This window comes from Haliotis rufescens, unplaced genomic scaffold, assembly GCF_023055435.1.
Source record: "Haliotis rufescens isolate VD_foot unplaced genomic scaffold, xgHalRufe1.0.p SCAF_5, whole genome shotgun sequence".
In the NCBI taxonomy this organism is placed as follows: Eukaryota; Metazoa; Mollusca; class Gastropoda; order Lepetellida; family Haliotidae; genus Haliotis; species Haliotis rufescens.
In genome coordinates, this window is record NW_025964223.1 from 39402161 (window position 1) to 39425027 (window position 22867).

Below are 22867 nucleotides of genomic sequence, written 5' to 3' on the forward strand. Positions count from 1 at the left end.
AAAAACATGTCACCTCGGTCTCTACGAAGTCACAGGAGTAGTTATGATGATAATATTATTAACATGAACCTGATAAATTGGAAAATTATCAAATTAAAATTTGAGAATTTTTAGACATTTGCTGCTGACATGGGGTGGAATATCGGCCTCTGAGCAGATCTAGATAAATCCCTGAACAGTCAACATTGATGATGTGCGATACTATTGATGGTTTTAACTGAAGAAAAAATACAAAAAAATACTGGCGATAATTAAATCTAAATGTTGCTTCTATCCAAAATACACATTACAGAAGAGACATGTGGGTATCCACATGTAATATATTTATAATTATTATTATTTATTATTAATCATAATAATATTAATAATATACTAATTTATAACAATATTCAGAAGTACCCTTGATGTCATGAAACCTTTGCTTATGCTGGGGCTTTGTTCTTGTGTTATTGTGGTCTTGTTGAATATAACATATCAGTATTGTGAGCAAGCAAAGGTAGTTATCATACTATCACAATACTGTTGAAATAGTTGTACACTTATTGCAACAGTACCGAGGTAGTTTTGAGATCATGAAGAGCATTTTAAATTGACCAGCACCTATCAAATACAGGTATTGTACAAATCACAGGTATAAAACACAGGTAAACTGCCTTTGATTTGATACTGGCCAGCAAGGAGCTACTGAGTGAGTATGGTGTATACCACTTTTACCTATATTCTAGCGTTAAGGTCAAAGGGTACAGGGAGAATTAAACACTGAACTTCATCATTATCGTAAGTATTTAAATCTTGGTAACCCTCTTGGAAGAATGAAAAGGTAATTACTGGTAGTTTCAACCCATTTAACTTAAAATGCATGTTAAGCATTACTTCTAGCTGTGTTTACATGTTTCTTCAAATTATTTTGAGTTCATATTTACATTAAAAGTTCTTACAGAAGAAATGTCTCTGAATATAGACTTAAAGTTGCTGAAGTGCAAACAAGTATCATGATGCAAGGTAACTCAAAACAAATTTGAAAGCATGAAGATTGAGGTATGCACTAGACAGTTGGTTATCAAAGCCAGAGAATTCATACGACGCATCATTCAAGCTAGTACTAGTCCATCTAAATACCAGTAGTCTAGATGAGAATAGTGCTGATCAAATAATAATTTCCAATTTAATTGCCATTTTTGTTATTTTTATGTCACTACATCATCACATTTAATTTCAAATCATGGGAATCAACATATCATATCACCAAACTTGCACTGGCATATTTACAAAATTTGTTTTAGTTAAACATGGACAAGTGGATGGTGCTGCCATTGCTATTTGGTGACAGGTTTCTGAAATTCAACATCACTATCACTTTCGTCATTCAAGCTGACCAATGTCTGTCCATTGGCACCAGTATGGATCAGCCTCTTCATGCTCATCTCATCTTCCTCGCGGTGCCCCCCGTTTCCTCGACCATAACAGCAAGCGATAACTGCCCCAATCAGAAGCACAAGCACAAAATTGACTCCACAGTGCCATGTAAAATACAACGTTGCTATCATCATATGTTGATGGTCATCCTGTTTCCATGGTGATGCACCTTCTATGGGATTGAACAGAATAAACGCAATCTGCCAAAACCATGTTCCTTGAAGGAGGAGGAAATATGTTCGCGCCAGTGGTGCCAATATATTATGCCTGTAACGCATCTCAACGAGGACACTTATGACGCCTATAAAAATTACATAGAGCAAGAAAGTATGAACCAACACATCCAACTCTGTTCTTCCATGGAGATGAAATTTGAACAGTATTCCCTCAATGGTAAGGGCAATAACATAGCTTATGTAATCTGTATCTGGAGGCATTGGAGCACGGTAATATTGGAGAATGTCAACAACGCCTGTTAGGCCAAAAAAGAAAAACATTGTTGCATGCTGCCCATTTCCAACAGCTACAAATTTTCCATGAGACATTCCGGTGTATATTTCCAAGCCAAATCCAATAGAGATCAGGAATATTTTCACAAAGGCTTCAACAGGTAGATCCTTAAAGCGGCCACACAAACATGGGCAGGTCATCATTATCCTGGAAGTGAAACGGGCATTTCTCTGCCTACTGCTGTAGTACAACTGGAACAGACGGACAAAGTACCACAAGGCGAAGATGATGAAGAACGACCCTGGTAGGGTATGGCCACCAAAATTACCCATGATGCAATGTCACAGTAGACTTTCCACCTGCCAACAGAAGCAAACAGTTAATTTAATTTATGGCTTAAAAACAAAAATTATCGTGAAAAGTCCATAAAAAGGAATAGATATTTGTTAAGTTGAAATGATTCTGAAACAAACCTATCAATAAAACAGCACCCAGATTCATTAGTCAACCAATGAAAATACAGCTCTCATGCTGCTACTTCACTGGGACAGTTGGCGTCATCAGGGGGTCATGGACATATAAATTTGAAATCACAACAGAACGCCCAGGGTCATTTACCAAATTATTTCAGCAAGGAGACATGACAACAACAGAATATTGTGGCAATGATAACAAGGGGAGCAACTGCTTCCTTAAGAGAAATTTTGCCATGGTATGAGGACAGCCCAATTGTCAGCATTTGTCTCACTTGGTCGCCCCGTTGACTACCAAGCCTTTACTACATTAACTCCAAGCTTCGCTTTGAAACTCTAGTGGTGAAGTGTAATAAAAGGTCAATAACACTGGGCTAAGGGAATTCTATTGTGGAATATTTAGGTCACATGTCAAATCCGGTTCGTCAACTGTCGTGCATATTTCGGTTGATTGCAGGATTTGCAAAGCATGTGCACCGCCAACTCGTTGTCAGCAGATATTTTCCAAATCTTTTCATGTTTTTAATCAAGGTGCTCACATGATTTGATGCATTTCGCGATGAAAGACGCGTTTTATCACAATATAGATCTTGATTATCGATCAGATCGTCCTGACCGGGTGCCACCATTTTGTGTGAAGCAAACGCAAGTGGTACGAGAGGTGGAATCTGATTGGTCCATAGGAGAGACTTAGAAGGGACATAACTGGTAATAGCTACTGGTGGCGCTATGATCAAGCCCAGTAATTCCAGCCTAGTTCGGCAAGGGTGGAAACTGGACTTTTAAAGTCAGTTAACTCTCTTGCCTCGGGAAGATGGGTAACTTCCTGTGTTGCAGTAGCTGAACACCCAACCACATACAAATCCTACTGGGAGTGGGTATGTCACTTTGAATAACTTCTGAAAGTTGTATTTCATTGCAGGTGGGTCTCGTTTGGCAAGCAGAACATTTTGACCTTTGTTTACTGTACGTCTTTATACTGTTAATCATGTAATGAGTCCAAGCATGACAATAAAGCGAAAGTAACACATTTTTATCTGGACATATTGGGAGTATATTGTCATGTTAGATTCACTGAACATGGATGGAAAAAAGATATATAACAAAGAATGTTAGCCCCTCCCTCTACCAACTACCCATAATTATGCTTACAACAAAATATAACGAGAGGTAGTTTTGAGTTCATTATAAGCATAGTTTACTGTACTTCTAAAGTTACTCATGCATGTTGTTCCTTGCCGATGTCTAGAAGGTGACACGCTGTCACATGCATTATCTCGCATTGTCCTGAGGGCAAGTGTTTAACTGCAACACAGATTTAACTCTCGACCTATTTATTACAGTCTCTAGTACACGAGAAACGTTGCCAAAGGACATTATTTCACGTTGCCACACATCTTTTGTCTTAACTGTAGCTGTATGAATGGTAGACACATTTAAATACCCCTCACTTCTCACACGGGTGTAGGGTTCATGCCATATACCCCTACTCTACTCTGGAGATGCATGTCAAGACTATAGACATGTGCTTTCCAATATTTATTTCTGACAAAAAATAAATCCAGTTCAAAAGAATAACCTTCTTGCTGGACTCTTGACTTTCTAACCTGTCAGGCCACTCACATTACCGCTCTGCCTCCAGGGCGAAGTGATGGCAGCCACATTTGGCAGGGTCTTTCAACCTTGACTTACATGAGTGGGGGTCTGGGGGACCCCTAATAATTGATTCTAAGGGTCCTTGCAGGCAATGTGAGGGTCCTGTAAAGTACTGTCATGGTGTTGTGTACTGTATATTTAGATAATTACTTTAGAGCCTGGAATGAATTAATGATCATATGGACAGAGGTCATGATTGATGTCTGAAATAACAGATACCAATAACAGCTCTTGATGCACTGTAGGTACAATGAATATTATCATGCTTTCCTCCAGACACAGTATTTTCTTCAGTGGCCATTCTCTACATTTGTGTGTTCTGGACGCATATTTGTGAATCGTGTAAAACCCTGATTGACAAAACATGTCATATAGGGCTTCTGGGTTAGAACAGGCCTACAGTGACCCATGCTGGTCGTTAAAGGCGAGTAAACGGTTCAGCGTGTGAGGCTCAGTTACGTGCTTGTTTGCTTGATAGCGTTTTATCATACTCCTGAGGCATAGATCTATGTTCACAATATCAGTCACTGGATTGTCTGGGCAAGACTCAAATATTTGGCCGCCATCATATAGCTGGAATATTGCTGAGTGCAGCGTTAAACAAACAAACAAGCAAACAAATCTTAACGACATGTATTTGTAAATATTTAATGTCTGTTTCACTTATTTTAGTTTCAGTTGTTAACCACACATAAAATGTTGAAGGTAAGCACAGATTGCTGGTACACAAACTATCCTCTGTGTATCTGCCAATACAACCAGAGGCTTTGAGGGTGTATTGGCCAATACATCTGAAAATTTAGAACTATTATTTGCCGCAGGCTTAGTTAATGCACATTTGTTTAACAATCCTCTGCACTTACATGAAATTAATAACTGGCAAAATTGAATAAATGTTGGCTTTGCAAGTTTGTTGGAAAAATCCTGTACCTTTCTCGAAGCAAACACGCGTAGGACTTTCCTCCTGTGGCTAGGTGCTGGACAAACAGGACCAAACCAATTATGTGTGCACACACATCAGCTTCTCGGGGAGTGCACGGGGAGGGACTAATGCAGTTTTAACAGTATTCAGTTATACCACACCATGCCAGCTTAGTGTTGGAGATGATGTAGGTCTTTAGATGTTTACAATGTTGGTAAAACCCTTGCGCATGGGCACTGTGCTAACAAACCAAGAATCATACATACTAGGATCCAAACACATGATCATAGGTAGACTAAGGATACCAACACGAGGGATGCAACTCAGCACAGCTAACTGAGACTGGCTATCATGCCCTGTGCCTGCGTGCGTGTGCTGTATAATGCTGTACTCGGCAATATTCCAGCAATATGACAGTGGTCTGTCTGTCAACAGGTGAGTGTGGACCAGACAATCCAGTTATTGATATTGGGAGCAACGATCCAAGTCACCGAGCCTTAACGCAATCCATCAGGTCACCTCTTACGACCAGCAAAGGTGGCTGGGGACCCTATTCCACCCCAGAATCCTCCCAGTTGTTGCTTACTGATGGTTTGATTTTAGAAAATTAAACAAAAAGATCAAACCAAAATATAACATAATAAACTGTTGTATATTTTGTCTCCGCCTCTGGGAATATTGACAAGGAATCCACAGAAAAATGAGTTGTAGTCGGATATATCATGGGAAGCTCATGTTGAACCCAAGACTCAGAAACCAAAAAAGGTCATCATAATGAACATTAAAAGCTCTTATCTCGACATCAAAACCATTAATGTCCAGTGTATCTAATGTTTAGGCGTGGTTCTAGGTGTGTCATCAACCCAACAGAAACTCCTTCCTATTAAGATTATTGTACCTATATATATATATACACACAAAATAAATGTACTAACCGTCCGGACAACAGGCTGAACTGTCTTGTCATGAGCACTGTTAAATTGAAATTGGAAGATCTCAAAGAAATGCATACTCTGTTGTTTTACTTTACTGCAATCTTTTCCCTTCATAAAAAAAATTACAAGGCAGGGAAAATATACCATGTCCCCTCTGACTCCAGGCCATGTTCTACACATCTTTGACTCAAAACGTAAGTGAATCGAAAACTTAAATTTAAGCATTTAAAATTGAAGTCCCACCTGTTTCCATGGAAATGCAAAATGTACTTAAACATTAAAGAGCCTGATATAGCAAAAGGCACCAACTTACCATCTGGATCCTATGCACGAATGAAGTTCTGTCCCAGAAACAAACTACACACCTAAATGAGTCAAGGTTCATACAGATATGGATACAAATCAGGCTTCTAAAGGCTTTCAAATGCCAATTTTAGGGCTCTTAAGTTGGGTTAGCCTGAGTCTGTTAATATTCTTAAAGATCAAGCATACCACATAAAAAGCAGTATGAACATTACACATTTTCCAACATGATCTATTTTCACAACCAACAAATAATATTAATTAGGTCTGTCATTAATTTTAATCTTTTATTATAATGTATATGTCATTTTGTAGAAACTTCAAGCTATGTTGGTGATTTTCAAAGCTTTTCAAGGTTGACACTTAAAATCAAGGCTTTTTAAGGGGGACTTCAATCCCTCTATTCTTTAAATGCTTTGCATACTAAGCACTTCATTTGATAGCAATGTCACATGTAAGATTTCAAAACTTTAAATCATATTTCCATAGCAAAATAGCAAAGAAATTAAACAACTCCTGAATTGAAGAATGATGCCTTGTTAGCTTGTTTTTTAACAAACACTGTTATATTAGTGATGTCCCACTCTGTCAGCGTACAATGTCACATAATCAACCACGCCACCAAGCCTGAACTCCCCATCCATTTAGCTGCCTCTCAACACAAGCCTCTCAACACACGCCTAGGTTGTTGGGGATCTGTTGTCACCCGGAATTCTATACTACAGACCCTGATACAAATATATCAAATACAGCCCATGCAAGTCTATAATGTTTGGTAAGTCTAGATTACTGCAGTATCAGGAATGAAGAGTCTCTGGGCTCCTTTTTATTATATTTTTATTAAGATAATTTAACAACTGGTTTTTTTTCGTACAATATGTTCATTTCAGAGACTAGATGTTAGTCTAGCGGAATTCCAACAGGGTTGTATGATGTAATATATCTGATGTGCTTACAAAGTTTCATCAAGAATTATTGAATGGTTTATGAGTTACGGTACGCCAATTGAAACCCTCATTAGAAACAAGTCCAATTTGTTATTGAAAAGCAGAATCTAAAACTTGCTAAATGCCTTTCATAAAACAAGGCACATGTACAGTACTTGCCTGAAGTGTATACCACATTTCACAAAGAAATAATCAACAGTTTATGAGTTATGAGCTCCAGAAACGAACCCAATCCGCTTTGAACTGAAGTCCAACTTTTCGCCATGGAAACTCTAAATTCATTTCAAAAGACACAAATTCCTGAATAGCAAACAACACCAGATCAGTGCATGAATAGACAAAATTTCACGATTATTGAACGGTTTATGTGTTCTGCGCCAGAAACAAAACATGACGAATGGACGAATGGAGCTGCTTCGATATCCGCATTAGTCATGCTGTTGTTCCAAAGCATATCATATCCATGACAACCATGATAACAGCTGTGATATTATTGCAGAAAGAATATTGAATATTAACTCTGATATATTCATAAAAAAATCTGAATGTTCTGGAATATTTTCACATTCAGATAAACATGGATAAATGTTTAAAACTGGATTGCTATTCAGTGATTAATTTTACAGATGGAACACGTACAATCGTACAGGTGAGCTTACAATCACTGGGCGAATTGTTATTTCCAGATTTGATACACTATGAACAATAAACACTCCAGGCATCAGATGGTAGCAATCTCATTAAGATCAGTTCTTAGTTCTCACTACCGCTACACAAACTTTGTTTATAGCGGTAGCGAGAACTGAGATCTGACTTAAATGAGATTGCAGGTAGCTGGGAACATGGGTGATTCTAGGTCTGAAATCAGCAGATTATTCTCTCAGGATGTGTTTATAGATGCATGAAATTATGTGAACAGGTCTTGTCTTGAGTCAGAAAATTTTTAGTATACTCTCAGTACTCTCATTTCAGTTCACCTACTTCAGAATACATCATAATCTCAACTGCAAGCATGAATAGTTTGGTTAACGATAGATGTTAAAATGAAGAACATAGGTTAGGAACTTTTGTTCTTTAAAAGTCACATGAAGGGTAGGTATTTATGGTGTCAAAATTGCATGACTTGGTAGCACCAGGATCTGATTATTATGTGTAGTTTGTCAGCACCATAGCTGCATGCATGGTTTCACCAAACGTGGTCAAGATCTACTACCTGACTGTGTCACTTCCGATAGCATACCTTTGAGATGTAGCCTTTGTCTAAACAAACAGCTGGGGATTTATAAGGTGCCCGGGTGTTCAACAGGCCTGACCAAATTGGTAATGTCACGATTAGTGGATTGTCAGCCTGCTTGTTAGATCACTGTGGGAGGAAAGCCCTAAGGTCCAAGATGGGATTCAACCAATAATCACAGGATTCTGGCACACAATTCCACGTAGAGATTTGTGGCACCCCAGTTGAGTGTGTGACCCTACTCACTTGTGAGTGACTTGTTGTGGCTTAACACCACACTCAGCCATATTCCAGCTATTTGACGGTGGTCTGTAAACAATTGAATCTGGACCAGAAAAACACATTTTTTTAGTCATTTGCCACCCTCTAGAATGCCAATCAAACAGTTATATTCATTATTATTACTTGTTTTGCTGGCTGGGGCTTATACGTAACATTTTCATGTACACAGTTATTAACATGTTCCCTACTCTTCCTGGGATTTTTTTATGTTTGCGTTCTGAAGTTTTTTCTTAAACAAATCACAAGTCCAGACTTTGCATCTGATGGTTGATGATGTTTCCGACAGACAATACAAAATAATTCAGTTACTGCATCTACATTCATCCCATTTAAACTAACACAGCAATACGTCTTACAGTCACTGTTTTAGAGATAAAAATCTTATTTCGAACTGTTTGATAATCAAATTATGTTTTATCATGTCAAACAATATTTTCCTCGATTAAAAACCATACATCAACCATTCGCCTCACAAAAGCATCCATTTTCGCTTTGACATTACCGTGAGCGCGTAACACTGGAAATACCTTATCAATAAATCAGTACTAAAGTACGCCATTTAATCCTGAATTACACTGCCTGCTTATATAAAATAAGGGTTCATTGTTTATGTGGACTTATGTTTATGATCTATTTTATTATTTCTTTTCAAAATTTCATTCAATCGCAAATGAAGTTATCGGTAGATCGCGCAACTCACCGTTATTTACAGCAACCATGCAGGGTCAGATTACCGCCATCGACGCGTTAAAATGAATTTTAATTGACAGTGAATGGATACATATTTCATAAATGCCATACTTTGACTCGTTAAAAGTCATATTTGTTGTAGTTTGACTATCATGTGTCAACATTAAGTTTTCGCGATCGTGAGAGCCTCGACGGTGACTGGTCAAATTGTTCCATACGTAAAAAATATCCGACAGTAGCGATCAGCTGTACCAAAGTGCTACGCTTCTGGATATTGTTATCATTAATGTATATAGTAGAAGCTGCAACTTAAATATCACGATATTGGAAAAATATTCCTGATAAAATAACAGTTTCAGATACAATTCTTCCGATCATTGCATAAAAATTATCGAAGAATAATAGGTGATTTTAATCGACTTACCGGAAGAAAACGTATGTACAGCTGATTGCGGTTTCCGACTCAGTTTATGAGAAAATATGGATTGCTGTCACGCCCTATACTCAAGGAAATACGGTAAATATAATTACCTCCCTTTGTAAACGTGTTTCGATACCTGCTTCGCACACTTTCTGTTTATTTCTTTAACAGACAGTTGATAAGTGTGTCGAGTACGTATGACAGGAGCGACATGTTATTACTGAAAACGTGCGAGAGATTATCTTGCATATTTTATGGAAAACGATAAGAGATGAATGGATTGGGCAACAGATATTATAAAACAATAAGTCCAACAATAGTGGTTCAGTCCATTCACATAAGTAGGGATGAACTGAGTTCCCACTGTGCCTACGTGTGGGATTGCACATCACATACCAATTGCATGTGATAAGTGAACATTGGGCATTAAAATCATGCACTTTTCCTGCAACCTTTGAAGAAGTCGTTTTTGTGTCGAACCAAATAGATCAACATAGCTTCAGAGATTATTTTGGGCCATAATTCTGCAGTACTGTCACATTGTGGGTGGGATTGGGTAACTGTAAACAAACTTAACCTGAATAACATTTGCTTTTGTGTAAAGAGAGAGAAAATCAAATATCCTGTCGCTAGCTGAGCTTAGCAACTCCTAGCAAATGTGTAACACTATGTTGAAAACGCAATACAATGCAGTGGGATGATATCGATTATTCAGTACCCACCCCAAACGTTAATAACTCATATAATATTCAGTAAGTTTTCCTTAAACTCGATTGATCCGTTTCTGTCAGCGCGTACTCAACGCCAAACAACTCACAGCATCCGTAATCCCCGAACGCTGCACAAGGCAGCACGCTCCATTAATCACTGTGAGTTATTCCAATGGCGTTAATTAAAAATTGTTTCGAAAATAGCTTCATTTGAATATTTTCATTCCAGATTCCGAATTGAACAGACGAATTACATAATAACCATGCATGAATAAAAATGAAAAGAGCCACGAGTCCACAAAAGCAGACATGGTTATCAGGTTATCACCTGGGTAGTCCAGGCGACAGAATTTCGGATGTAGTGCAGCAGTGTTAGCTGACGATAAAGGCTTTTGTAAATATGCCATTAATCTACGACAATAGTTGCTCTTTACTTACAATAAACAAGACTAGATATCCTCCACTGTCTTTCAGAGGCTGAATGTTACTTAACAAATGACATTCCGCGTATTCTCCCCAAGCGATGTGCCCAGAACGTAAGTACTTAACCCAGTTACACACATCTTCGCTTTCATTCATAAACCGGTCGTCCAATTCGTGGCATCGCCACAAACAGGTGTTTCTCGTGAAATATGATCAATTTCATGAAGACCCTAACCACAACAAAGTCACATCTATAGCAAGTACTTACCACTATCACTCCTCAGTTCCCTGACAATGGATTGCTGTCACGTTCAAATCAGAGCGTAGCCCGCTCCTCAACAGAAAGTCGCGTCGACTGCTCTCACAGCGCCGCCATAAACCACGTGATTTCACGTGACCCAACCCCAACGCATCGATCTGTTGTTGTTCCACCAAGCAAGCAAACGAATGTGTCAAGACATGCAGGCAATCAGTACAACGTGATGGGGATTCGGTCGGATAGGGAATGACTGTCGTTGTACGTGAACGTAACATGAATGTAACCACAAATAGATCAAGGTTTTCGCGTAGGAAAACTCGTCCCGAAATAGCCTACAGTCCGATATACTCTCGACGCTGAGGCTACAACATGCAGCAATGAGGACGACTGATTGGCAGCTCAGTGTTTTGTCTTCAGCTTAATTGTCCTATGAAAAACAATTGAAGACAGCTGGTGCAAGCTTAAATCAGTTTCGGTCAAATACTTCCTCGTTTTCAAATGTAGATTTTAAACGTTAATGCCAGAGAATAACCACACTCGATTATCCGACGAGCCATCTTCTATTGGGCGTAAAAGGAAAAATAGCGGTGCCAAGTATATGAATGAATCACTGACTATCAGTGATGACACCGGGTGTTCTGGAAAAGGGTATGCATGACCTGCCCTACCGGAAGCACCCGTCACACACACAATTTGCATTAAAAAGTATGTGTCTATTCCCTGACCCCGCACAGCAGCACTGCCATGCGACGGGGGCATGTTTACCAACCAGACACTCAAGAGAAGGGCCAGCCAGAAGATAATGAATTTACTGCTATGGCTGAAACGTAAAACGATATGTTATTTTGTAATTACGTCAGCTGTGCACGAGATCAGAGATTCTGTTGTTTACAAGTAAAGAAAAATAGTTTAAGAAATATGTTTGTTTTGTAACACAAGTTTTAATGTCTCGGGCCAAACATTTCTTTTAAAGTTGCCTCGACATAATTGATAATGCTGAGATTATGATGAAACTCGGGGACCACCAGGAGAATCATCGACCCAGTTCAAGTAAATATAAAACGCCAACGCCAGAGAATAACCAGTCTCGATTATCCGACGAAACACATTTCTTTGGGTGTAAAAGGCAAAATAGCGGTGAAAATTACAACTTTTTACATCTTTAGTTGTTGGTGTTATGCAAAATATACAACTGCCGAAAAGAGAAAAGAAATCCCATTTTCAACACGTCTGGTTACTTTCACGCAGATTTATAAATATATTCCATGTTTCAACTTGTACTTAGTTGCCTTAACGTACTTTATTTCTAACATTGACCTTGATACATTCAGGGTTGAAAAACATGATTTTATGTTAAATGTTAATTTGATAAATAATTTAATGTCTCTGTGATTCAAATGAAATTATATGTACTGTATCTTTATCTTTTAAGGAAGATTTTATTTTGAACGGTAAATGTCCCAGAAATTGAACCCACCGTAAGGTGTGTTGTTTACCCTTCTGCCATATTCTACACGCACGATCTTGCAATTGTTTGTTTTTTGTCCATCATTTCGTCATGATTAATCTGCACAGACGTGTTTTCAAAGAACAAACGCGCGAGTAGCTCGCGCATGTGAAATTCAAAGTATAGACCCTGCAAATAAAAGTCTTTCAATCTGATGTAATATTGTTTCTCCTGGTTGTGTGAAGTACTCCGTGCTTCAACTGCCCCAGAGAGAAGTGTACCCGGAGTACATATATGTGTGTGCTTGTTTACCCGTATTCATAGCCTCACGTTCATCCGTCCTACCAAACCTAGACACGTGATAGATGAAACTAAGTTTATCAATGCCAAGACATTTCACCCATGTGATTGATCCGGTTTTATTTATTAATGTAAATGTCCAGAATAATCGATATGAAATGAATGATATGTTTATTTGCCTAAATAGATAGAAAGAGACGACTCCTCACACTCAATATATAGTCATTCTCGCCGAGAAGATAGAAATGCAATTATTTTCTGCGCTGAATTATTATTATTTATCATTTTTTAATTATTAGTATTATTATTATTATTAGTAGTAGTAGTAGTAGTAGTAGTAGTAGTAGTAGTAGTAGTAGTAGTAATTGTGTACATATATGTGCATGTCGTGCGATTTATTATTTTTATTATTATTATTTGTGTACATATATGTGCGTGCATATAGCTGGTGTAATAACATATCTCGCTCACTTACATGATAGATAGATAGATAGATAGATAGATAGATAGATAGATAGATAGATAGATAGATGTAAGTTCTGACATAACAAAAATCAGTGAATCATTAAATATTAAAATCAAACCTGTCCGGCAACTCGGCGCTGACTGCTAAATCTGGTCCGACAGGGAGACTACGGAAAGAATGCACGTATATATAGACTCGATGGTATGTGACGGCGGTCTTTAAATAATCGACATCATGAGTATCGATCTAGCAATATGACCTCGGTAGATCACTCTGACAGCTGGTGTGGATGTTGATTCGTTTCTGATGGAAACCATCAGTTAAACCTGCTTTGTGTTTGTTTGTTGTTGTTTAGGCGGACAAGCCAATGATTGACATCATGAGCACCGATCTACGCAATTGGGATACGATGACATGCAATAACCAAGCCTGACCACCCGATCCCGTTAGTCGCCTCTTACGACAAGCATAGTCGCCTTTTATGGCAAGAATGGGTTGCTGAAGACCTATTCTAACCAGGATCTTCACGGGTGCATGAGCTGTAGAAATCAGGTTCAAGGTTTGAGTCTGTGGTGGACATGTATTTCTGGCATAGTAGGGAAGGGACTGCTTCTGTTTTTGCAAAGTTCATGTACGTGCAAACAATTTCCTGGTTTTCATTAAACGTCTTATCAACCTAAACACAGCTGTGGGCGAGTAAATCCGCCCTGTGTATCCGTCTGTAAAGTTCAGTCTAGGAGCGTTGTGTATCCGTCTGTAAAGTTCAGTCTAGGAGCGTTATCTGACTTCTTATGGCGTTGACAAACGGAACAAAAATGTTTCATTGATTTCTTAGGACGATCTCCTTGTGTTAATCCCGATCGATGGTCCATAAATGTCAGACAGATAAAATACATAATTTTGCTCTTTGCATTCCCGGAATTGGTTCATTTTACAAGCACAGGCATTGTCGCGGGTGAAATATATCCAATAGTTCTAAACGATCGGTCGATAACTCACGAATACACGCCATTTGTTTTACTGCATGGGCGTATGAACGTTAACTCACAGCTTATATTTATTTCTGTAAATTCCAGTAAACCTGTCTATAGGTGTTATCGCGTGGATTGTCACATGCGCAACATCGACACCAACCCGTTAAACCGTGCGGTAGCGTTCCCAGTGACATCGTATGGATAAACGGAATCATCGGTCCAGTGTAATGTCCCATGTCTAAATATAGACATTCTCAACAGGTTTTTTGGAGTTCAATGTTTCACCAGTGAACCTGGAACTTATATCAGTGTGTACGTTTGTAAGAAACCCGAAGGTCCGGGTTAGAATAGGTCTTTAGCAACCAATGCTTGTCTGTGGATCGAAAATCGTGATATCAATCACTGAATTGGCTGGTCCAGACTCGAATATTTACAGCCCGCTCCATATAGCTGGAATATTGAGTTCGACGTTAAACAACATAACAAACTGTATTTAATGGTGTCAATTTTTTCGATGTAGATTCTTACACCGTTCTCAAATTTGAAGAATCTACATCGAAACGACGCTCATGTTATTAATAAAGGTGTACAGTTCTTTAAATCTTTGTCGGCGTCACGAGCGAACTAGCATAACCAGCCGACTGTTCTCCCGATTGCCATGTACACATAGGGTATATTCAACGCCATTGTGACCAATCGATCTTCATTTTAGGCTCTTGCCAAACTGCCACCGAGGCAATGCAAATCTGTTCCGGAACGCCACCGAGGCGCCGATTGAAAACCGATGAAACGCCAGCGTAATTGCTGCCGATTGTTGTCCTGACAGAAGTCCCGCGCAGCTCAGCAGTGACCGGTGTAATCAAACACATTGTTAATACGTTATCACCGCACTCAGTCATTGCAAAATACCCACCCCCAACCCAACACAGCTATCTCTTCATGGTCATTGTTATAGTCTCATTATAGATCGACGTATGAAAACGCCTTTGTCAAGACAAATAGTCATAATGTATGGACAAAAGCCACCGACGAACAAATATGTTATCAGTATTATACTGCGGGGACACAGATCCTTGAATCCGTCATTGGAATTGTATTATTATGTACCGCCCCTGTCATGTGAGGCATTTAATAGAAGGGGGATGTCATGCCCTGCGACATGGACAATGAGTGTCATGTCCGTCAAGGTGATCACTGAACCAACCTCATATAATGTCATGCTGTCGTGTTGCGTTGTCGTGCTGTAATGTGGCGACCAGTCAAAGGTGGGTTTGTACGAGGCCGCTGGACTTGTACGAGGCCGAATGGTCTATCTGAAAAACCAGTAGCCGCGTGCAGGTCGATTTGATTGGCTATCTGCTTTCGAGTCCCTTGTGTCTGGGTGCCGATGGGAGGTCCTGTACGGGAGATGGCTCTCCTGCGTCTTTATCGGATCGCTCGTCAACGTTCTATGTTTGGTGCATTCTGTTTCACAATCAGCAGAGACCATATTATATGGTCTCTGCAATCAGTTAATAACATATTGCCAACACATAAAGTGTATTGGATACAAAACGCCTGCCTTAAGCATGATTTTAGATGTACTCGACGTTTGTCATGTTGCGCAGTGTTAATTTGAACACCAAACGAAGATTGCATGGTACACTGTGTTTTTATACAGTGGGCTCCCTTCACAACTAATTATTCTCTTTTAATAAAAGTGTTAATAAATGCGTCCCTTAACGTGCAATGTATTGTCATCTGAAGCTCTTGCAATGGAGGTGTTATATGTCGGTGTTTCGTTGTCATAGAGTCATACATTCAGTGACATTTCTAGGTTGCAAACTCTTGTCGTTTCTGAAGAAAATCGTATGATCCTCGCTATCCCTTGCTTTTTTATGGGTGCATTACTATCTCTGGTAGCGACTAACGGGATCGGGTGGTCAGGCTCGCTGACTTGGTTGATGCATGTCATCTATCCCAATTGCGTGGATCGATGCTCATGATATCAATCACTGGATTGTCTGGTCCAAACTCGATTATTTACAGACCGTCGTCATATAGCTGGAATATTGCTGAGTGCGGCGTTAAAAACAAACAAACCAACCATCTCTGGTAGCTTTGAGTGAGATAAAAGGACATTGATGGCATCCAGAATTATGTTTTCAGTTACAGGGACTAACACGGTGCGAATATACACAATATCCCATTAGACGCGGGACCACGGGTTCTCTGTGCAGAGTCGCATCCCTTTGGCGTGTCAGAAACCGATGGTCGTTCGAATCCCAGGTTCGCATTGATCATGTTTTACGGTTTAACAACACCATGCTAATGGTTATGGATTGACGAACTGGTAAGCCTTTAAGACGTCCACAATACCTTCCTCCCCATCACGCTGACACCTTCCTTCACTCCGCAGTCAATACCCAAAAAGAGTCCGCCGCCACGCGATAAGACACATTTACCATTTGTGTAACCCTGCCCTCAGAACAACTCGTAACACTTAACACAACGCCAACTGGGAGTCTAGAATGACCACCAGGTAGACCGAAATCGACCAGTAATCAACATCTGTCGACAATCCCTCGCATCCTTCTCACGTTCTATGGCTACAGCAACTGCAGATGGGAAAGTTCGATTTGGCAAAGCAGCGGACAACATACCTCGATAGAAATTATGACCACAATCAAGACTAACTGGTACATTATCGGTACGTTATCACGCGTTACAGCAACTGTTGTCTATTAGCAGTCTATTGATTGCCCGAGTCGTGACTCGCTGTGCAGGCTAACAATGTCCATACTGACCAGTCACTCTGCTGTGCATGGAATAAAACAATGGCATTATCGGTTTGCCATTATGGAATTGGTGTTCTGTCGCGTTGACCTTTCCTTAAATAGATACTAAATGATGTACATGTTTTATTGGTGTCATCGCCCCAGGTAATGAAAGAAGAAAACACACAAAAATCTCGCTGCATAGTATTGTCTTTACTTTTTTTCTTTGATTATTTTTTCCGAATTATTTTAGAAAATGCAATGCTTTTGAATTTAGAAAAAAATGATACAATTTACACAATGAGAATGTATTTAAAAGGAAGTTCGACACTCATTTACTTAAATTGATTTCCATCTTTTTAGCGTTTTTTTAGGTATAAAACATACTGCATACCGGCGTGCATACTGATAAAACATAAAAGCAAATTTTGTGCTTGGCTTAACAAATCGATGACACGGAATCACTTGCAATTTATTTATATACACCTACCCACACAGTTCCAAGGGTAGTAAAACTTACATTGAAAGTTAAATGTTCAATGGATCTGTTGACATTTACTTGAAAACTATTGTAACAGAATTATTTATATATCGACCTACACACCAGGGCTGTATATATAACGAACAATCGCACAGGTTATATTGATGTGAAGCGACCTATTTCGCCAGAGACTTATATAAAGCGACATATTTTCACTGAGTTACGTCAACAATATTTCTTGTTCCAGATTTCAGAACTATATCTATAAATATATCATCTAAATAACATAAATTGCAGGTATCAGATCGTTTAATCACACTACAGTTAATATTTCAAATAGCATCAAGGTTACACGTATAGAAAAAGATCACCTGTAAAAGCGTCTTATAAAAGTTCCCCCTTTTATTGATTTTCCGCCAATTTAAGAATCCTTCATCTTAAATTTCTCGTTGAACGCGCCAGTTTAATAATAAAGGACAGATACCCGTGATCACTCATATGCTATTTTTAGAATTCATTTCTCCGAGTAAATATCCGAAATTTAGATTTCAAAACATGCTGTAAATAACGCCGTGAGTGGCGATTTAGTAATGTGAAAAAAATGGCGACATTTACGATGTACCTAATTTTCAGAGGTCATGTTCAGTACTTTTGCTTGGCCTAAAATGCCAGTGGATGATATCACAGAACAGGGAATTTCCCACCTCATTCAAAACTGTGAAGTGTATTTGTGTGGGTGATGTATTTTTGTATTTTGAATTTTAGTCGACTTCAAAGTGAGGGTTGTTGAGAAGGGACATATATGTCCCTGTGGCATCCCGGGGGGGGGGGGGGGGGGGTAAACAGAAAACAAACAAACAAACAATCCTAAAACATAACGTACGACTAGACCATAACACTACTCATGTCAGATACCTGTCAGATAACCTTGTTTAGATATAATAAAGTTGATCGTGATCACAATTTACGATTTAATGACTTTAAAAATGGGGGCGTGATACTGATTGAAACAGAGTTAAGCTAACGAAAAAAATTAAAAATGAATAATGTTGACACGCCGCTTTTTACATTATTCCGGCTACCTCACGGCGTGTCACCTTAATGTGGGAGGGAAGCCTGAAGTGATGCAGGTCTCAGACGTTTAACTTCGGTGAAACCCACGAGCATGGGTATGGTGCTGACAAACCTAGAAAAATACTCGGGGCGAACCGGGATTCGCACCCACAATCATAGGTTTCTGGCGTGCCCAAGGGACTTAACTCTGCACAACGAATCGCGGCTACTTGGACGACTGGGGCACCCGTGCCCCCAATTCCCTTATGTATAACCATCGACTGCATCTCCTCGGCTCTGGTGACAAGCTCGCTATATAAGTACAATAATCTTGAACGCGACGTTAAACCTCACTTCACCCCACCTAGACAAGCCCCAGGGTCCCCACAAAGTTGTTCTCCATATTTATCTATGACAATGTCCAGCTTGATAAATTGAATCCATCAAACCGTATTTCATAACAACATGCTAATACAGATATTATTAGTCGAGTGTGTTTCAGTATCGTAATTATCCGATCTCAATGTAATTTACTGTTTAAAACATGACATACTGATGACCCATCAATAATATATTGCAGTTCATGCTGAGACATGCACCCGATACCGAATGGTGTTAGACAAGTCACCAGACTGTGTCAAGTAGATACTCCACCACGGCTCACAGGTCATATAGAGACAGTGCAAAAATGAATCTATGCTACGAGAGACATCATCTTTCCAACTTCAATTAATATATCTTCTAAGGTAGGCGTACGAAACGTGATAGTCTACTGCGTTGAGCGCCATGATATATAGCTCATCAATCAAGGACACTCGCACATGTCTATTTTTCCCTACTTGCTTTGATAAACGTGTCAAATTCTTACAGATCCTGTTAGTTTCTTTGACAGTGTAGACAGTGTTTCTTCTATTTGTTTCGAGACATCTATTTAAACGTACACAAAGACGTTGTGTAACGCTTAATGGTCATTGTGGCATTCCATATGGTATTCATGTATCCCCGATATGTCACAGTATATCGGACATTCTGTGATTTGAGAGAGATTACGCGTCGTTTATATCAATATTCCTGCAGTTGAAAGACAGAGGGTTATATACATTGCACTAAGTAGCATGACAGAGGGCTATATACATTGCACTAAGTGACGTGACAGAGGGCTTTATACATTGCACTAAGTAGCATGACAGAGGGCTATATACATTGCACTAAGTAACATGACAGAGGGTTATATACATTGCACTAAGTGACGTGACATAGGGTTATATACATTGCACTAAGTAGCATGACAGAGGGTTATATACATTGCACTAGGTAGCATGACAGAGGGTTATATACATTGCACTAAGTGACGTGACATAGGGTTATATACATTGCACTAAGTAGCATGGCAGAGGGTTATATACATTGCACTAAGTAGCATGGCAGAGGGTTATATACATTGCACTAAGTGACGTGACAGAGGGTTATATACATTGCACTAAGTGACGTGACATAGGGTTATATACATTGCACTAAGTAGCATGGCAGAGGGTTATATACATTGCACTAAGTAGCATGGCAGAGGGTTATATACATTGCACTAAGTGACGTGACAGAGGGTTATATACATTGCACTAAGTAGCATGGCAGAGGGTTATATACATTGCACTAGGTAGCATGACAGAGGGTTATATACATTGCACTAAGTGACGTGACAGAGGGCTATATACATTGCACTAAGTGACATGACAGAGGACTATATACATTGCACTAAGTAGCATGACAGAGGGTTATATACATTGCACTAAGTGACGTGACAGAGGGCTATATACATTGCACTAAGTGACATGACAGAGGACTATATACATTGCACTAAGTAGCATGACAGAGGACTATATACATTGCACTAAGTAGCATGACAGAGGGTTATATACATTGCTCTAAGTGACGTGACAGAGGGCTATATACATTGCACTAAGTGACATGACAGAGGACTATATACATTGCACTAAGTAGCATGACAGAGGGTTATATACATTGCACTAAGTGACGTGACAGAGGGCTATATACATTGCACTAAGTGACATGACAGAGGACTATATACATTGCACTAAGTAGCATGACAGAGGGTTATATACATTGCACTAAGTGACGTGACAGAGGGTTATATACATTGCACTAAGTAGCATGGCAGAGGGTTATATACATTGCACTAGGTAGCATGACAGAGGGTTATATACATTGCACTAAGTGACGTGACACAGGGTTATATACATTGCACTAAGTGACGTGACATAGGGTTATATACATTGCACTAGGTAGCATGACAGAGGGTTATATACATTGCACTAAGTAGCATGACAGAGGGTTATATACATTGCACTAAGTGACGTGACAGAGGGTTATATACATTGCACTAGGTAGCATGACAGAGGGTTATATACATTGCACTAAGTGACGTGACAGAGGGTTATATACATTGCACTAAGTGACGTGACAGAGGGTTATATACATTGCACTAAGTAGCATGACAGAGGGTTATATACATTGCACTAGGTAGCATGACAGAGGGTTATATACATTGCACTAAGTGACGTGACAGAGGGTTATATACATTGCACTAAGTAGCATGACAGAGGGTTATATACATTGCACTAAGTGACGTGACAGAGGGTTATATACATTGCACTAAGTAGCATGACAGAGGGTTATATACATTGCACTAAGTAGCATGACAGAGGGTTATATACATTGCACTAAGTGACGTGACAGAGGGTTATATACATTGCACTAAGTAGCATGACAGAGGGTTATATACATTGCACTAGGTAGCATGACAGAGGGTTATATACATTGCACTAAGTAGCATGACAGAGGGTTATATACATTGCACTAAGTAACATGACAGAGGACTATATACATTGCACTTAGTAACGTGACAGAGGGCTATATACATTGCACTAAGTGGGGTGGGGGGGTCAGATCTCCGACATGGCGAGCGACCCCCCCCCCCCCCCCCCCTTCCCCATGTGGAAATTTAGCTAGAATATTGCTGAGTGCAGCAACAAACAAACAAACAAACAAAACTCATAAAGGAAACTACGAGGTGATCGTTTCGTTTCTGTGTGGACTTAAGTTTGTGACGAGAGACAAATTGAGTACTGCCATATGTACGCGCGTGGAAAAAGTTACTGTGTTCCTAAAATTATGCAGTTAATGATATTTGGAGAGTAAATACATTTTTTTTAAAAGCTAACATAAGACCCATTATCAGCCCACACTATTAACACCAGTATTGTGAAATAAAATACGAGGGGGGTCTGATTTCTGAGTTATATTGTGTGACTTATGAAGTCATGTGCACAGTTAGTTCATGGGGCTAGTTTCATACAACGTATTGATATCATGGCTGAAGGCAGAATTCAAAACAGCATTCCCATTATGTTTGTTTTGGCAGGAAAGTGCTGAAGAAATTCGTCTTATTCTAAATACAGATACAAATAAAAGTAAGTGTTTTTCCCCGTTGGAAAAGATAAAATTTTCGATTTTTCAAAAGCGATCATTTGAATGATTTCATTTAATTTACAGAATATAAATATCATATTTAGTTTAAGCTTCACTTGGTACTTGTTTAATGTTTTAACAGCGTTAAAGAAAATAATTATTTACACAATACGTAATTTAATATTCTCAAACAACTGGAATTCATAAGATGGTAATATGAAAGATAAAGTGATAAGAATATGTACATATCTGTCTGTGTATATATAATGGACCAGAGTGTATGTTTCACTTGCGTCAGAATGTATCACGTGTTTGTGCAACCACACCGTCTCAGTTCACATCCAAAGCAAACAATCCCAGTGTAAGATAATAAATCATAGCTCTTGTCCAATGAAACGGCGTCGTTTAATCACATGGATTCTATTTATAGCCAGTTAAATACCGCAGACATTACAATTCATAGGCGTAAATAGTTATTTCGTGACAGAATATATAGCGAAGGCACTTGGCAAATTATACCTACTCGGCCCCGTAGCAATAAGTACATGTGTGTATAACGTGATTACCTCGAGAGTAGCGACGGAGGGTCAAAGCACATGCGTTTTGCGATTTGCAATGTGTTTATATACAAAGTAGACAAAAAAATATGCCTAACAACTTCTTTCATACTGTAAAGGCGACGTTTCGGTATAGATCCTTATGCCGTTGTCAAGCAAGGCTGAATAATGTACATAATACAGAATATATATATAGTGGGTGGGGGATTAAGAGTAGTGGATAAAC

The 22867-nt window shown here is 39.1% G+C and overlaps 1 protein-coding gene across 3 annotated transcripts in view; it reads right to left on the reverse strand.

The window, feature by feature from the left end:
- The window catches only part of LOC124123768 (transmembrane protein 45B-like), a 47783-nt gene continuing 24916 nt past the window's right edge, over positions 1–22867 (reverse strand). Inside the window, exons 1-2 of one of the 3 annotated variants that reach the window (XM_048383630.1) lie at positions 13453–13472; positions 1–2225 (exon numbers count right to left, since the gene is read on the reverse strand). In XM_048383630.1, coding sequence (XP_048239587.1) covers positions 1317–2198 — 882 coding nt within the window. In that variant the 5' untranslated portion in view covers positions 2199–2225; positions 13453–13472 and the 3' untranslated portion in view covers positions 1–1316. Of the gene's footprint in view, positions 2226–11130; positions 11511–13452; positions 13473–22867 lie in introns of those variants that run through there. The other 2 variants (XM_046486938.2, XM_048383629.1) reach the window with 2 other exon arrangements.